General features: G+C 40.9%; 1 protein-coding gene across 3 annotated transcripts in view; it reads right to left on the bottom strand.

Annotated features, from left to right (window-relative positions):
* LOC124796436 (ubiquitin carboxyl-terminal hydrolase 47) overlaps positions 1–18,366 on the bottom strand; it is a 145,353-nt gene that overhangs the window by 19,655 nt on the left and 107,332 nt on the right. For all 3 annotated transcript variants that reach the window (XM_047260628.1, XM_047260630.1, XM_047260629.1), the window contains one exon: positions 9,756–9,885. In XM_047260628.1, the coding sequence (XP_047116584.1) occupies positions 9,756–9,885 (130 nt within the window). The remainder of the gene's footprint in view (positions 1–9,755; positions 9,886–18,366) is intronic.

Below are 18,366 nucleotides of genomic sequence, written 5' to 3'. Positions count from 1 at the left end.
GGGGGGTGTGCAGCGAGGACAGAGGGGGGGTGTGCAGCGAGGACAGAGGGGGGGTGTGCAGCGAGGACAGAGGGGGGGGGGGTGTGCAGCGAGGACAGAGGGGGGGGGGTGTGCAGCGAGGACAGAGGGGGGGGGGTGTGCAGCGAGGACAGAGGGGGGGGGGTGTGCAGCGAGGACAGAGGGGGGGGGTGTGCAGCGAGGACAGAGGGGGGGGGTGTGCAGCGAGGACAGAGGGGGGGGGGTGTGCAGCGAGGACAGAGGGGGGGGGGTGCAGCGAGGACAGAGGGGGGGGGGTGCAGCGAGGACAGAGGGGGGGGGGTGCAGCGAGGACAGAGGGGGGGGGTGCAGCGAGGACAGAGGGGGGGGGGTGCAGCGAGGACAGAGAGGGGGGGTGCAGCGAGGACAGAGGGGGGGTGCAGCGAGGACAGAGGGGGGGTGCAGCGAGGACAGAGGGGGGGTGCAGCGAGGACAGAGGGGGGGTGCAGCGAGGACAGAGGGGGGGTGCAGCGAGGACAGAGGGGGGGGTGCAGCGAGGACAGAGGGGGGGTGCAGCGAGGACGGGGGGGGGGGGGGGTGCAGCGAGGACAGGGGAGAGGGTGCAGCGAGGACAGGGGAGAGGGTGCAGCGAGGACAGAGGGGGGGGTGCAGCGAGGACAGAGGGGGGGGGGTGCAGCGAGGACAGAGGGGGGGGTGCAGCGAGGACAGAGGGGGGGTGCAGCGAGGACAGAGGGGGGGGGGTGCAGCGAGGACAGAGGGGGGGGGTGCAGCGAGGACAGAGGGGGGGGGTGCAGCGAGGACAGAGGGGGGGGGGTGCAGCGAGGACAGAGGGGGGGGGTGCAGCGAGGACAGAGGGGGGGGGGTGCAGCGAGGACAGAGGGGGGGGGGTGCAGCGAGGACAGAGGGGGGGGGGGTGCAGCGAGGACAGAGGGGGGGGGGGGTGCAGCGAGGACAGAGGGGGGGGTGCAGCGAGGACAGGGGGGGGGTGCAGCGAGGACAGGGGGGGGGTGCAGCGAGGACAGAGGGGGTGCAGCGAGGACAGAGGGGGTGCAGCGAGGACAGAGGGGGTGCAGCGAGGGCAGAGGGGGGGTGCAGCGAGGACAAAGGGGGGGGTGCAGTGAGGACAGAGGGGGGTGAAAACCAAGGACATGTAGCTCCAGTTCCTGCAGAGTTCTGAGAAACTCATGTCTGGGGAAGAATTCAGATGGTATGTATGGTGAAACATGCACCAAGGTCACCACTGTCATGCTATGGAGCATGCTCTGTAACAGGATATTGTGTATTGCCAGTATATACCCTGTGGCTATGCCCATCCATTGTAATTGATATCTTGGTGGTAGTCATGCCAATCTGAAAGACCAAACAGTGTTTACGTAACAGCTGGTATATGACATGTGGGAAACACTTCTGAATAATGGAATCACAAATGCTGAAAGGTTTCCATTCACAATACACAAATTTCTAATAACTTTTTCATTACTTTGGATTTGCACCTGGAAGAATGAAATGTTCACAATGGTACAAGTGTCACCAACCTGACGAATGGGTTGAAGAAAGCAGTGGTTTACCAGGAAAGGCCCTTGCCTCCCCATGACCTTCCAAATCCAGTCATCTAGCCTGATAGATGGGAGACTCACAGTTTAAGATGGACCCAAAACAACATCTTCATGTTGTTTAATTTAACAAAGCATTTCCAGAAGGGAAAGAAGCAATAAAATGACAATGCAAAGATCCCAGGACTCTCACAGCTTGAACACCAAACCCTTGGATTTGTAGTCTGACATTTAAGAACTAAATCTTGTCTTGTACATGCAATTTACTAATTAAAAGGCAAAGTGCAATTGGGAACATATGGTGCAAACAAAGTAGGAATTAAGAAAATAGTTACAATTTAACAATGAAAGCAAAGGGAGTAAAATTAGTTGTAAGAAACAAACAAGCTTAAGGCGATAGGATGACATGCTACCCAGATTTAAACATAAAGGATGTATACATGTATTACATAGTAAATTTTCTTCTGAAATCTGTAGATGTGACGTACACACACACACACACAAAGACATGATTACAGTTTCAGAAAAATTTGATTATTTATTCAAGAGAGAGAGAGATTCACAGATTGAGCAAATCAGTAACATGTTGGCCCATCTCTGGCCCTTATGCAAGCACTTATTTGGCTTGGCACTGATTGACAGAGTTGTTGGATATCTTTCTGAGGGATATCATGCCAAATTCTGTCCAATCATTGTGTTAGATCATCAAAATCCTATGCTGGTTGGAGGAACCTGCCCATAATGCTCCAAACATTCTCAATTAGGGAGATATCTGGTGATGTTGCTGCCCAAGGTTGGGTTTGGCAAAAACGACAGACAGTAGAATCGATCGCCATGTGTGGGTAGGCATTATCTTGCTCCAATGTAAGCCCAGGATGGCTTGTGATGAAAGACAACAAAACAAGGCATAGGATATCATCAATGTATTGCTGTGCTGTAAGGGTGCCGCAGATGACAACCAGTCCTGCAATGAAAAGAAGTAGCTTTCCAGACCATCAGTCCCGGCTGTCGGGTCATATGGCGAGTGACAGTCAGGTTGGTATCCCACTGCTGTCCAGAGCATCTTCAGACACATCTTTGGCCTGGAATCTCATTGACTTGAGTTAAATTTTCTTCTGTTCTCAGTCTCACTTCAACGGAGCCACAATGATCACTGAAGACGTGTCTGGAGACATTCTGGACAGTAGTGTGATACCAACCTCATTGCTGCCCAAAACACAGCCTGTAACCACGAACGATGGTCTGCAGTGCCATTTCATTCCACAGCAGAATTACTTTGGTTGTTGTCAATGGCAACATTACATCACAGCAGCACGTTAACAATATTCTACACCCTGTTTTGTTGCCTTTCATGTTAGGCTATGCTGAGCTTACATTTCAGCAAGATAATACCCAACCCCACACAGCAAAAGTTCTACTGCTTGCCAAGTCCTACCTCTACAATTTCACTGTCCACATACTAGAGTCTTTAAATAGTAAAATGTCACCAACAGATATTTTTTGTGACTTGTCCAAAGCATTTGATTGTGTGAACCATGATATTATGTTACAGAAATTGCACTTCTGTGGTATAAATGGAATAGCATATGAGTGGTTTAAGTCATACCTACAGAACAGGAAGCAAAAAGTTTCCTTATATGGGTCAAGTGATTTAAATAAGTTTGCCACTTCATCTAACTGGGGTGAAATTACATTAGGTGTTCCACAGGGTTCAATTATGGGTCCCCTTCTGTTCTTGATATATGTGAACGACCTCCCTCCCTATCTGAAACAGGAAGCTGAACTGACACTGTTTTCTGATGATACAAGCATAATTATGAATCCAGTAAAAGAAAGACCAATTGAAAATGATACAAATAAGGTCTTTGGAAAAGTCATTAATTGGTTTTCTGCAAATGGGCTTGCTCTAAACTTTGAAAAAACACAGTACATCCAATTTTCTGCTGGAAAAAGTACAGTTCCTTCAGCAAATACAACACATCAACAGATGTCAGTAGACAGGGTAGAGCATACTACGTTTTTGGGTGTACATGTAGATGAGAATCTTAATTGGAAAATTCACATTTTGGATCTCCTAAAGAGACTAGGTTCAGCAACTTTTGTGATCAGAATAATTGCCAATTTTGAGGATATAGAAATTAGTAAGCTGACATACTTTGCATACTTTCACTCTTTGATGTCATATGGAATAATATTTTGGGGTAAAATCAACATTTAGACAAAAAGTATTCACTGCTCAAAAGAAAGTGGTTAGAATAATGTTTGGGGATCATAGCTGCACATCTTGTAGGCATCTTTTTAAAAGATTGGGAATTCTTAAAACAGCCTCACAATACATCTACTCACTAATGAAATTTGTTCTCAACAACATTGACCAGTTTAAAAACAAGGCACACTCACGATTATAATATCAGAAAAAAGGAAGACTTACACTATTCTTTGCTCATCCTATATTTGGCACAGAAAGGGGTAAAATATGCTGCTATAAAAATTTTCGACAAATTACCAGATGAAATAAGGTGTCTGACAAACAGCAGTAATAGCTTCAAAAATAAATTGAAATCATATCTCCTTGATAACTCCTTCTGTACCACAGATGAATTCTTGAATAGGAATATATAAATCTATAAATATAGTACATGCATTTTGTGCCATTTAAGGGAAAGAGGGAAACATTCCATGTGGGAAAATTATATCTAAAAACAAAGATTCTGTAACTTACCAAACGAAAGCGTTGGTACGTTGATAGAAACAATAACAAACACAAACACAAACACAAACACAAACACAAACACAAACACAAACACACACACACACACACACACACACAAATTTCAAGCTTTCGCAACCCACGGTTCCTTCATCAGGAAAGAGGGAAGGAGAGAGAAAGACGAAAGGATGTGGGTTTTAAGGGAGAGAGTAAGGAGTCATTCCAATCCCGGGAGCAAAAAGACTTACCTTGGGGGGAAAAAGGGACAGGTATACACTCGTGCACACACACACACACACACACACACACACACATCCATCCGCACATAACAAACACAAGCAGACATATGTAAATGCAAAGAGTTTGGGTAGAGATGTCAGTCGAGGCGGAAGTACAGAGGCAAAGATGTTATTGAATGACAGGTGAGGTATGAGCAGTGGCAATTTGAAATTAGCGGAGGTTGAGGCCTGGTGGGTAACGGGAAGAGAGGATATATTGAAGGGCAAGTTCCCATCTCCGGAGTTCTGATAGGTTGGTGTCAGTGGGAAGTATCCATATAACCCGGACGATGTAACACTGTGCCAAGATGTGCTGGCCGTGCACCAAGGCATGTTTAGCCACATGGTGATCCTCATTACCAACAAACACTGTCTGCCTGTGTCTGTTCCGACAGTTTGTTGCTAGTCATTCCCGCATAAAAAGCTTCACAGTGTAGGAAGGTCAGTTGGTAAATCACGTGGGTGCTGTCACACGTGGCTCTGCCTTCGTAACCTCTTGGTTCATCCCTATGAAATCCCCAAACCACCTTCCCTATCCTCTGGCTCCTACCCTTGTAACCGCCCCGGTGTAGAACCTGCCCCATGCACCCCCCCCACCACCACCTACTCCAGTCCTGTAACCCGGAAGGTGTACATGATGAAAGGCAGAGCCACGGGTGACATGGCATAATGCCATACGAGCTAGAAGATGGAAAACGTGCACTTGAAATGCAGCGAACAGTTGAAACTAGCCAACAGTGTGAAATTAAACACTTCGTTTCAAATAAATTGACTGCCTCAGCGCAAAATATTAATAACAGCCAAATCTCTTTAGCAAACCGACAAAAATAACTTCATTGTTCAGCAAGGCAATAAAATTGCTTGACTGTCAGAAAGGTGGAAATAAAACCTGAAACTAATGACATATTTTAGCCTTCCGTAACTACGCGAGCGTATTTTAATTCATCTGGTAGCTCCCGGCCACAAAAATCCGTTTTGTTTTCGTTTAATGTGAGAGCAATAAACGAAGAGGAAACAGCAAAATCACTAAACGTAAACACAGGTCACGTGGAGACTATCCACCTCCCCACTACAACTCAGACTGCTCTGTGCATCAGCCATGGATCTACGATATTTCCGAACTGGAGCAATTTAGGTAGTGGCGTCCAGCCACACATCTGTAGCCGGAAGCAGGAGAAGTTACTGCTCATAGGCGACTCAACTGCGCATGCGCAAGAGCCCGCCCGCAACTGTTCAAATGAATCAAATGTAAACAGCTGTCATGTCACGATCATCGGATGCAATTTGTTGTTAGGAAGCACTACATATTCTTCCTAAAGCCTTTGACACACTTTGGTTGACAGACACTTGTATGAGCACTGTGTTTTGTTGTTGTATATGGTGCATTTCCTTTGCAAATTAAGTTTTATTTTCGTTTCCCCCCCCCTCTTGTTCATGGTTTTTTGCTGCAGCATTATTCTGCAGAAACGGGATACAGTAATATACTTCATTAGAGTATTGGTTCTTACCAGTCTAAATCACAAAACTTTAACTGGTAACTAAAACAAGGAAAAGTTCCCGGAATTCTAAAAAATTCCTGGGTTTTTCCCCGTTTTCTCCCAGACGAAAAAATTCGCGGGTTTTTCCCGGATGTCCCAGGTCATATACACCCTGATTGTTCTGTGTGTACTTGTTAAATGAAGCAAATATTGATGGAAAAAATGAAGAGAAGTAGAGTAAACCCCCTTTTTAATTAATCACTGGGGACCCAAATATTTTTTCCTTAAATAGGGGTTTTCCTTAAATGGGGGTTTCGCCTAGGTACACAGAAAGAGCTACCCAGAATCATGTAAGAGCTATTTAATCACAAACTTACTAATAAACTGTTAAATATTTAAATACAGAATACAGCTATCACACTTTTTGCAACACACATTCTTTAATTTTTTTTTTTTTTTAAATCAAGAAGAGTTGTTTGTTTTCTCCTTCCCGCATACTGTAATGACAGAAGTTGTCACCTGCTGGTTGATGTTTGTTACAACTGACCAATCTAAATTAAACGATGAAATGCAGGTCCTGATAGTCTCCAGCCCTCGTACAGCAGCTGCGAAACTTGGTATCGTGGCCTCCTCATCCTTCTCCTCCTTCATGAACATTGCCACCACCACATCCTCCCTCACAGTGCCTCTTCACTAGACTTTCACATTCCTCTCGGATGTAGAAGTCATCACAAGTAACATAGTCCTGGAATATCACATTTGATTTCTGGACGTTTGCTACCCTGTATTTTGCTTTAGCAGAGTGTATTATGCCCAAGTCCCAAGGCGGTAGGTGATTTGTGCAGGGCATCGGTCCATCGTAAGTAACATTTTCCTAGCTGCTGCACCAATTTTGGCATTGAATACCTGGGAATACCTTGTAAAGATTTCCAGTGTCAGACAGGCATTGCTGTTGTACTTGGAAGTACAAGGAAGTGTCTTAATGTTTTTGAAACACTGGTAGTTTTAAATTTCCCTATTATCAGCGGCAGCAACTTCTCACTCACATCACTACTTACACACAATAGCACAGTCATTCTTTCCTTATTTTTCTTACTTCTGTATCATTTTTCTCCCTCAACAGGATGTTTTTACAGGAAATAAATAGTAAAAACTCTATTTTCATCAGTGTCAAAAATGCCTCTGGGTTCATAAACCTGTATTAATCCCGGCAATGTAGAGTTCTTCCAGTGATTTTCATTTTCTACGTCCAGAGCCTCAATCTCTCCATTTACACTCTGAAATGAGAGAGTGCGTCGTTTCTTAAAACAATCTAACCATCCATTTGATGCACTGAAATTTTCAATGCCAATCTTCTGGCAATTTCCTGAACATTCTCTTTCACAATTCTTCCGCTTATAGGAATACCGCCACTTCTCATTTCTTGAAACCATTTTAAAAGAATAGTTTCCACATCACTGAATGTTGACATGCAAATGTTCTTCCTTTTGCAACCAGAGAAGTTGCCATCTTCGGCATTTAACAACGCTTCCCTGTTTTCGAGAATGCCACACAATGAAGACAGAGCCCAATCGTTTCTTTTCGCCACGTCCTTAAGTTTTATGTTACGACTGGGCTTTCGCCCAATCATTAGCCTCCTACATTTGCACACCAGAACTCCACAAAAGTATAAAATTTATAAATTCAACTACAAAAAAGAGACACTTCACATCTCACATTTTATGTGACTTATGTCATATCACTTGACAAGAATCACATGGTAGGCAGGATGGAAATCACTTTCTGATTTGTTCAACACTTTCTGGTATCACTACACTGGAATTTGATCTAAATACACCCTGACTGACAGAAGCGATTACTATACACTACTGTCGCACGACATGAAGCACAACCAGTGTAAAACTGAAAGAAATCAGAAACTTACTCAGACATGTTACGGATTGCATAGAAACTGGATTTTAATTTATAGAATGTTTCACGTATATTTCTTAAAAGTGGACTTATTCTTAAAGCTTGATTTGTTAAAAGCAGGGAATAATAACATTGTTTTTATAGGAGTTTTGAGGGGACTGAAGGAAATCTTCATTAAAAGCAGGAGTTCCTTGAAAGGTGGTTTGTTAATTACATAATCACAATAGAATCCTGAATTATTATTTCCTTCTGTGGCCCTTTCTTAGTCACTCTGAGGTGTTTGTGGACTGAGGTACTAACAAGTGTGTACACACCTGTTCTACACAAATACCTTCAGGAAAAATTTTGTAGCAATTTCATAGTCAATGTTAACATTATCTGTTTCAGAAATACTCTTATTGTTATTGCCAGCCTGTGTTTCATACCCTCTCTACTTCTTAAACGTCAGCAATTTTGCTGCCTACATTGCAAAACTCATCTATCACTTATAGTGTCATTTTCGAATCTAATCTTCTCACCATCGCCTGATTTAATTACACTTTGTTCCATTAACCTTGTTTTAATTTTGTTGCTTTTTACCTTATAACCTGTTTTTGAGACACTATCCATTCATTCAGTTTTGTTGCTCTTCCAAATTCTTTGCCATCTATCAGAACCACGATGTCAGTGGCAAACCTCAAACTTTTTATCTCTTCCCACTGTACTTAAAATCCCTTTCCAAATTTCTCCTTGAGTGTTTTTATTGCTTGCCCATATACTGACTGAATAGAACTGAGGCTAGAGTAGAAGCCTGTCTCACTTCTGTCTCAAATACTGCTTTCCTTCAATGAAATTCAACTCAAACAACTGCAGTTCCTCTATAAGTTGTTGGTAATCTTTCTCTCCCTTTTTGTTAAACCTCCTTACATCAGCATTTCAAAGATAATATCCCTGTCAACAGTGTCAAAAACTTTCTCGAAATGTGTAAATATCATAATTGTCTGTCTGCATTTCTTGGTGTACCTTCTAAGACATGTCGAGATTACGTATTATGTCGTACCTATATCATAAATAATGCAGCAAACATGTACATTAAGCTCAGCAGACACCTAGGTACTATCCAACAGTAATACTTCATATACCACTTCCAATTTTTATCTATTCCTTTTATCACTTTCCTCCTCCACAACAAACATGTTACTATGCTACACAGGTGCTCTGAACAGCCTCGTACACACAACTGCAGTTTAAGACATCTGACATGCAAAACACCTGTAACACCATTAACTACAATGGCTCGCAATAGGCTATGAGCTACACAAGAATACAAAAATAATGTACACTGGGAGTAATGTGTGTGCCAGACAAAGGAAAGTAGTGTAAAGTAGAAGAAAAAACAACATAAAAATTAAACTATGCAAAATATATCAAAAACGTTCTATAAAATACATAGGGTGCATTATTCTGAATGGGAAATATAGTTTATAGTAAAATTATGGTTCAAATGGCTCTGAGCACTATGGGACTTAACATCTATGGTCATCAGTCCCCTAGAACTTAGAACTACTTAAACCTAACTAACCTAAGGACAGCACACAACACCCAGCCATCACGAGGCAGAGAAAATCCCTGACCCCGTCGGGAATCGAACCCGGGAACCCGGGCGTGGGAAGAAAGAACGCTACCGCACGACCACGAGATGCGGGTGTAAAATTAAGGTAAGATATTTTATTTCTGAGGATTGGCTGTGTTATTTCTGAGGATTGGCTGTGCCAATTTTTCTTCATTTCCTCATGCATTCAAATTACAGAACAGAAATTTATTTGTTAGAAATAATATAGTTTCAAACCTTCGTATAAGAGTTGTAATTACTCGTGTTTCCCTCTTCTGGAGATGATACATTCTGCTGGTCAGAACCATTACTCGGTGTAGAAATATTATGTGCCAGGCATTCATCAGGAACATCACCCACTAACGTTCTGTGAAAGTAAAGAATACTTCCTTTTACTAACTAACAAACAAACAATAGAATAAAGGAAATGACATACATACAACCATGCCAAATGATGCATCACTTATCTACCACACTGAAGGTCTGAATTGCATTGATTACACATTGTAACATAGTAACATACGTTACAGTTAACGGTTCTTCAACCATAAGAAGTCTGGAAGCTGTCTGGGTGTATGTAATTTCTGTAATATGAAAATACCTAACTCTGTCTGCTGTCCACCAACTAGATCTTTTACACAATACTCAATGCTTATTGTAACAGTTATATTCGCGATATATTTTTATTCACTGTAAATAGCAGACTAAATACCCCCATCTCACTCTACTCTACACAATGAAGATTCTACCCACAGACACTAGCACAGATTTCAAGATAAAGAACACCACCTGTTGTAATATCATAAAACAATTAGAGATTTATATTCTAAACATGATGTGGGGTGTATTCACACAATAAATTCTCTATAAAATTAACGCAAATATATGTCTTTGAGTAATTTATCAGATTCTCATTATAGAGATGCCAATGCTCAGTACTTCAACCACAAGCTAACGGAAAGAGATTTCAACACCTAGATTAACTACCTGTCCACCATTTGAGAAAAGGTGACACTTCTCAAAACACTATGAGAAAAAAGATACCAGTACATCTTTCACAGTTGAGTACAGAGAAGAAATTTTAGTTTTACAGACTACATTTAAGTGCCGCAGAACTTTCAGACGTCAAACTCCAGAACTTTTCACTCACACATATGGAGTCGGGCCGCATAGTTTAGTGGTAAACTGCATGCCTGAAAACTGAAATGTCCTGGGATTGAATTCTGGTTGAACATTTCAGTCTGCCTTTAACCTAGCCTTCATCTCTCACTGATATTAAGATACACCAGCAGTGCTTTATGATTTGAATTCCACTTTAAACTGTAGGCCCACTTTCCTGGTAGGATTACTGAGGCAGATTAGGGGCATGCAAGTCACCGAAGTGTTATCATAGGACTCAAATATAAACGTCTCAGTTGTCAGATTGGTCTGATGTGGCATGCCACGACTTCCCCTCCTGTACCAAATTCTTCATCTCAAATGAGCAGTTTCAACCCAATGTACTGATTATTTGCTGGGTGTATTCAAAACTCTTGTCTTCCACAGCTTTTACTCTGTAAGGCTCCCTTGTATAAATTAATTTCATTCCAGCATTCACTGGTAAAAAAAATGAAGTTGTATGTTATAGCAGATATGTAGCTACTGTATTTATCCAATTGTGAGGTGAAAATTTTCTCCAAATTCATCATTTGAAAAATAAAGGATTATTTTGTATTCACAGATTAAACTATTGCTGCTGAGGTCAACATTTTTAGTAGCGTATATAGGGGTAGTCTCACATTTATAGTGATCGTCTTACATTTAGAGATGAAACTTTGGCTAATGAGATCACATGCAGATTTATTTTGAAGAATTCGGAAGGATGGGGGTCAGCAAACACCACTCATGTTCCAACAGGCTCAAGATTTCCTAATAAGGTGAAGAGCTTGATAAAGTATCAAAGCTGCCCGATCAATCACGTGGCACTGACACTCACAGTTCTAGTGCAAAGAGATACATGAGAAACTGAACTAGCCTCTACAACAGTTTGGTACTCTCATTAAAATTTGACAATTTTATCATAATGAGGAGGAAATAGCATTATATTATATCATATCATCTTACTAACTTCAGTTTTATTCGAACAGGTTTGCAACGAAAGTTCCCTTACATCTATAACCTACGGATGCCACATACAAACTTTAATGCCGGTTTTTACGTAAAGATAACATTCAAAAATTTAAATGGTGTCCTTCAAAAACCATTAATTGATTCAGAACCCAGACTGGTATTTTATCTGGTTACGAGAGACTGTAATGATTTACTAAGTGGAATGTTCATGTATTTAAATACAGGGTAAAAATGTAATCAGCTTTGGAACATGATTGTGATATTCAGTTGAAACAAGAAACAAAATTAATTCAGAACGGAATGTCTAACAAAGGAAATTAAGCACATTAAACTTACCGAAACTGGTATTATGAGAATAAATCACAGCGGCAAGACCTGTCATGAAGATGGTACCAGCAGACATCACTATATTGCAGGATGAGCTAAAGTTCAAGAATGGGACAGAATCATAACAGCGATTTGTTATTTATGTATTAGTTGGTTGTGTTACAGATGAGCTGCACACTAGCAGATACTGCCATCTTGTTTTTCACAGTTGCTCTAGCTACACTGCAGAAGGGCCAGCAGGGGAACAGTGACATCTGCTTGGCTGAGAGCTGGGATGGCAGGGAGAGGAGCAGTGAGGGAGAACAAGTTTTATGTTGCCAACCATGGGACTTTATACCATGTACTTTGGTTTTTTTATGAATATCTACCATGTTTAAACTGCAGTTTGCCAGAATCTATTTGTAGTCTGAATTGAACTGACTTTAAAACAGGACAAATACTCAACAACAGTCTTCATTTCTGCAGTGGACGGTAAAAGTCAACACAGGGGCCAGTGGCGTTCATGTGTGTTCCTTCTTGCAATAGAGTTGACACTCGCTGTGATGATGGGAATGAAATGGGGGTGTGCTGGCTGGTTCCACATACCCAGTGAGAGAGCAGTGGGCAGGTGATACATTTGGAAGCAACAGGTATTGTGACATTCTCACATGAATATAGAAGTGAAATCTGATATGTATTTCGGGGGGAAATATGAAAGCTGTGTTCCCAGGTCAAAGGGTAATGACGACCCCAGAAATAGCAACATACTCACAAGAAATAACCAAATAATTGTGACAATGAAGATACAAATTTCGCATTGTGACAGCGACAATTAAAAATAGTGATACTACAGACAAGGGGGTTAATAAGCAAACAGTCCAAAATAATGTAAAACTTTTCTTTTAGTTTGTTTTACTTCTCAGAGTCACACCCCACTTTTATGCTTTTCAAGGTATTAAAAAAAAAAAAAAAAGGTGTAAAATGTGGAGAAAATGTAAAATGTGGGAAATAACGTTTTAAACTGTAGAAGTATAGGATACCTCCTTGCACTTTATGTACGATATATGTACATAATACACATCAAAAGACTTGTCAGGGACTTGTTTATTATCTAATGAAAGTTTATTATCCAATAAAAACTGCTGATGTAACTGGAACTGATTACTGTCTGAGAAGCAGGAATGTTTTGGCTCAATTCCATATGTCATACTCAACGTTTTTGAAGGTCTGCAACTGTCAGTCATTACTTAAATAATGAAATATTGCACTAGTTCCTTAATTTTTCATGCTTAGCACAACGCGTTTCGAGAATTTTCTCTCATTGTCAAGTGAAAATATGTAAATAAATATTTTGTATGGTGTTTGAATGTGTATTATTCAGTGTCTTTTGCAATGTAGTGTTACTTATGAGATTATCATGTACTGCAATTTATCAGTAATGTAGAAAAACACCCAACGACCCCCCCCCCCCTTCCAAACAAACACAAACACACACACACAGTTAGTTTGTGTAACATCACAAAAAATACATACGTAAATACTGTACTTGACACCAAGAGTAAATTCTCAAAAAACGTTTTGCTCAGCATGAATAAAATACAGTGCTGTGTTTAAACTAAAAACATTTGAACAACGCAAAGTGAATGACGGTGTCAACTAGTGCTCCAAGTGGCCATACACCGAAACACGCTAAATATGGCTCGACAAAGCTGTCACAATGATCACAACAATCACGAAACTGTGTTTGCGCAGTAGAGGCAGTTTGGAGAAGGTTGTGATTGGTCAGGATATCTCGTTTGAACAAACCTTGTTACTCCTATCAGCCACCACACCAAATGTAGCTTGGCAGCAGCGAAAGATGCGGCCAACATCATGCCAGTGTCATTTTTTTCTCCACAAACATTTTTTCGTAATGCATAAATTGCAGGAAAATTATAAATGTGTTGGCACAGAATCAGGTGCAAATTAACATTGTGAGCATAGAAAATCTGATGGGACCGATAAAAAATGTAGTAAACAGCGGGAAAATGTTAACTGCGGGAACATAAAAGCGAGGTTATACTGTACTATTATCAAAATGTACAAAATCAATAAATGGCAAAAGTTTGAAATTGGTATAATGTTAACACTTTGGCACAAAAACAGTCTGTAATTTCATTAGTCAGAATATTTCTTTTCGTGAATGAGTCTCTTAGAAACTGAGGAGAGGGGACGGGTTTGTTATATTCAGGGTCATCTTATACCTGGGTAAATACAATAATAAAGTAACTCTTGTCAAAGCAATAAAGTGATAGACAAATCTAAGCTGTTCAGTGCCCAGCATAGCACTACAACATAGCTGTAAACAGGCATAACAACTAAGTCTGAGAGAGAAAAAAAAAAAAAAAAACACACCTATGCTCCTTCACAAAAGGGGAGGAAACTCTCTACATGCTTTCTGGGGGTTGGGGAGGGGGGGATGGGGGAGCCAGAGAGAGAGAGAGAGAGAGAGAGAGAGAGAGAGAGAGAGAGAGAGGCACACTCTGCCACAAAGAGATAAAGGGGCTATTCTGGAGATCCAGATTTGGCAGAATACTTGTCAGTGTATTCTTCAAAGATGTCAAGAAAGTGTCAAACAAGCATGTGTAGTATTTGGAAGCACCAAATATACTCAAATCAAAACAGACACCCCCTGCCCCTTTTCTCTCTAAAAAAATTACAAACTTTTTTCATCAAAAAAGTATAGGGCAAAAAAGTTAACATTGCACTTATTCTAATGTTATGTCATTTATTTCTTGTCTGTATGTTGGTAATATAAGGCCTACAACAGCACTGCATATACAGCAATAAATACATTTGTAATGGATTCACTTGAGATTTTGTCCCACCTAATAAGGAACCACTTGCCGAGCATGGATATTGAGGGTTTCTTTAACTTCTTCCTGCAGACTCCTTGAAGAGGCCGCTTACTGTAAAGCTATCGCAGATGGGCCTTAAAACATCTGTTGTTGTAGTCTTCAGTCCAGAGACTGGTTTTATGCAGCTCTCCATGATACTCTATCTAGTGCAAGTACCTACTGCAACCTACATCCTTCTGCATCTGCTTAGTGTATTCATCTCTTGGTCTCTCTCTACGATTTTTACCCTACACGCTGCCTTCCAATATTAAATTGGTGATCCCTTGATGCCTCAAAACATGTCCTACCAACTGATCCCTTCTTCTAGTCAAGTTGTGCCACAAATTTCTCTTCTCCCCAATTCTATTCAATACCTCCTCATTTTGAAAGCTTCTATTCTCTTCTTGAGTAACCTATTTATCATCCATGTTTCCCTTACATACATGGCTACACTCCACACAAATACTTTCAGAAACAACTTCCTGACATTTAAATCTACACTCCACATTAACAAATGTCTTTTCTTCAGAAACACTTTCCTTGCCATTGCCAGTCTACATTTTATATCCTCTCTACTTAGACCATCATCAGTTATTTTGCTCCCCAAATAGCAAAACTCATCTACTACTGTAAGTGTCTCATTTCCTAATCTAATTCTATTAGCATCGCCCAATTTAATTCAACTACGTTCCATTATCCTCGTTTTGCTTTTGTTGATGTTCATCTTATATCCTCCTTTCAAGACACTGTCCATTCCATTCAACTGTTCTTCCAGGTCCTTTGCTGTCTCTGACAGAATTACAATGTTATCGACAAACCTCAAAGTTTTTATTTCTTCTCCATGGATTTTAATACCTACTCCCAATTTTTCTTTTGTTTTCTTTCCTGCTTGCTCAATATACAGCTTGAATAACATCGGGGATAGGCTACAACCCTGTCTCACTTCCTTCCCAACCACTGCTTCCCTTTCATGCCCCTCGACTCTTACAACTGACGTCTGGTTTCTGCACAAACTGTAAACAGCCTTTCGCTCCCTGTGTTTCACCCCTGCCACCTTCAGAATTTGAAAGAGAGTAGTCCAGTGAACATTGTCAAAAGCTTTCTCAAAGCCTACAAATGCTAGAAATGTAGGTTTGCCTTTCCTTAATCTATTTTCTAAAATAAGTCATAGGGTCAGTATTGCCTCATGTATTCAACCATTTCTACAGAATCCAAACTGATCTTCCCCGAGGTCGGCTTCTACCAGTTTTTCCATTCGTCTGTAAAGAATTCATGTTAGTATTTAGCAGCCGTGGCTTATTAAACTGATAGTTTGGTGATTTTCACATCTGTCAACACCTGCTTTCTTTGGGATTGGAATTCTTCATGAAGTCCGAGGGTATTTCACCTGTCTCATACATCTTGCATACTTTTTCCACCTTTCTGCTTTCCCTTCTTTGCTTAGAACTGGGTTTCCATCTGAGCTCTTGATATTCATCCAAATGGTTCTCATTTCTCCAAAGGTTTCTTTAATTTTCCTGTAGGCAGTATCTATCTTACCCAAGTGATATATGCCTCTACATCCTTACATTTGTTGTCTAGCCATCCCTGCTTAGCCATTTTGCACTTCCTGTCGATCTCATTCCTTTTTGCATGCTTCATTTACTGCATTTTTATATTTTCTCCTTTCATCAATTAAATTCAATATTTCTGCTGTTACCCAAAGATTTCTACTAGCCCTCGTCTTTTTACCTATTTGATACTCTGCTGCCTTCACTGTTTCATCTCTCAAAGCTACCTATCCTCTATCTACTGTGTCTCTTTCCCTCATTCTTGTCAATTGTTCCCTAATGCTCTCCCTAAAAGAATCTACAACCTCTGGATCTTTCAGTCTATCCAGATCCCATCTCCTTAATTTCCCACCTTTTTGCAGTTTCTTCAGTTTTAATCTACAGTTCATAATCAATAGAGTCCACATCTGTCCCTGGAAATGTCTTACAATTTAAAACCTGGTTCCTAAATCTCTGTCTTGCCATTATATAATCTATCTGAAACCTTGCCGAATCTCCAGGCCTCTTCCTCTATCACAACAATATACATTACTTGAGGCTGTGATGTCACTACCAGGATCTGTTATACTGGCACATAAAGTTCTTAGCATTTCTGTTATGCATGTTGGTATCTGGTTGCTATGGGTTTATTTATCAATTGTCATTTTTTACTTATAGTTCACTGTTGCTCTTTGAGTTTATGTACTGTCATTTGGAGACAGTGAATGGAGCTGTAGACACTAAAAAATGGAGTGCGAAGTGGAGGAACCTAAACACTTCTCACATATTATTCTGCTTGAGTTTCATTGAGGAATGACAGCCATGTAGGCAGACAACTTATGCACCACGACCATTTTGACATCAGTGACATTCCGAGTTCAGGAAGATCTTCGGGGCTTAATGAAGATTGTTTGACACATTACTCCATAATGATCCAAATCAGTGTACTCAAGAACTGCCAAATGTGGTAACACTGATCATTCTCCCATCATGTAACATTTGCTTGCAATGTGAACGGTTCAAATAATTGGGTGTATGGTTACCGCATGCTCTAAGGCAAAATCACAAAAATCAGTGGCTAGCCATATGTGCATCTCTGCTTGCTCATCACCAATTGGCTAGTGAACAACACCACCATTCCTGCCCTGTATCGTTACTGGTGACAAGATATGATTCCTTATACTAACTTTTGGAAAAGAAAGGGACAGCTGAGCCCAAACAAAGCAGCAAATCCCTGAACAAAGACCTGGATGCATCCATAAAATATAATGTTACGCATCTGGAGGGGCAGCAATGGTGTGCTATACTACAAACTGCTTCCCCAAGGTGTAACCATCACTGCTGATATTTATTCTTATAGACAAAGCAATACAAACAATGAGCAAGAAAACTGCTTGAAGTGATGCTAGTCCATCATAACACCTATCTGCATTCTGCCGAACTGACATAAAACACTATAGAGTAGTTGGGTTGTGAGGTCATTTCACACCAACCTTATTCACCTGACCTTGCACCCCAGATTTTCATCTTTTCAACACACTATCGAACAACCTTCAAGGAACTTCCTTTCTGGATGAAAATGTACTTTCAACACGGCTCGACAAGTTCTTCGTCTCAAAACCTCGTGATTTCTACAGTCACGGAATTAAAGTTACCCCAAAGATTGTAGACTGTTGCATTTATTAAACTTATGGAAAACAGCTATGACCTTGTGCACCAACCCAACATCATTAGGTCTGTATTGCTCTTTGCCATCAGATCTCTAACTTTCAGGGGACACCTCATCCAGAAATACTCCCACATCAACATTTTTCTTTCATGAAGCAAAGACTCATACTCTGTTCCACACAACCTCCGGTCAGTCTAGCATCATGTAATTCATCAGCCATCCCTTTTCTTGGTACCCAAAGTTAAGTCCTGCAAGCAGTTTTTCTTTCGGTATCTTTTTCCTGTGAAGAATCGCACAAGGGAGAACACCTATCCATCTGCTAATGCACCCATCATTACTGTTACACTGGCTTTTTCACT

The sequence above is a fragment of the Schistocerca piceifrons genome, chromosome 4 (assembly GCF_021461385.2).
Source record: "Schistocerca piceifrons isolate TAMUIC-IGC-003096 chromosome 4, iqSchPice1.1, whole genome shotgun sequence".
Taxonomy (NCBI): Eukaryota; Metazoa; Arthropoda; class Insecta; order Orthoptera; family Acrididae; genus Schistocerca; species Schistocerca piceifrons.
The sequence above is the reverse complement of the archived record's forward strand: the minus strand, read 5'-3'. Positions and strand labels throughout refer to the sequence as shown.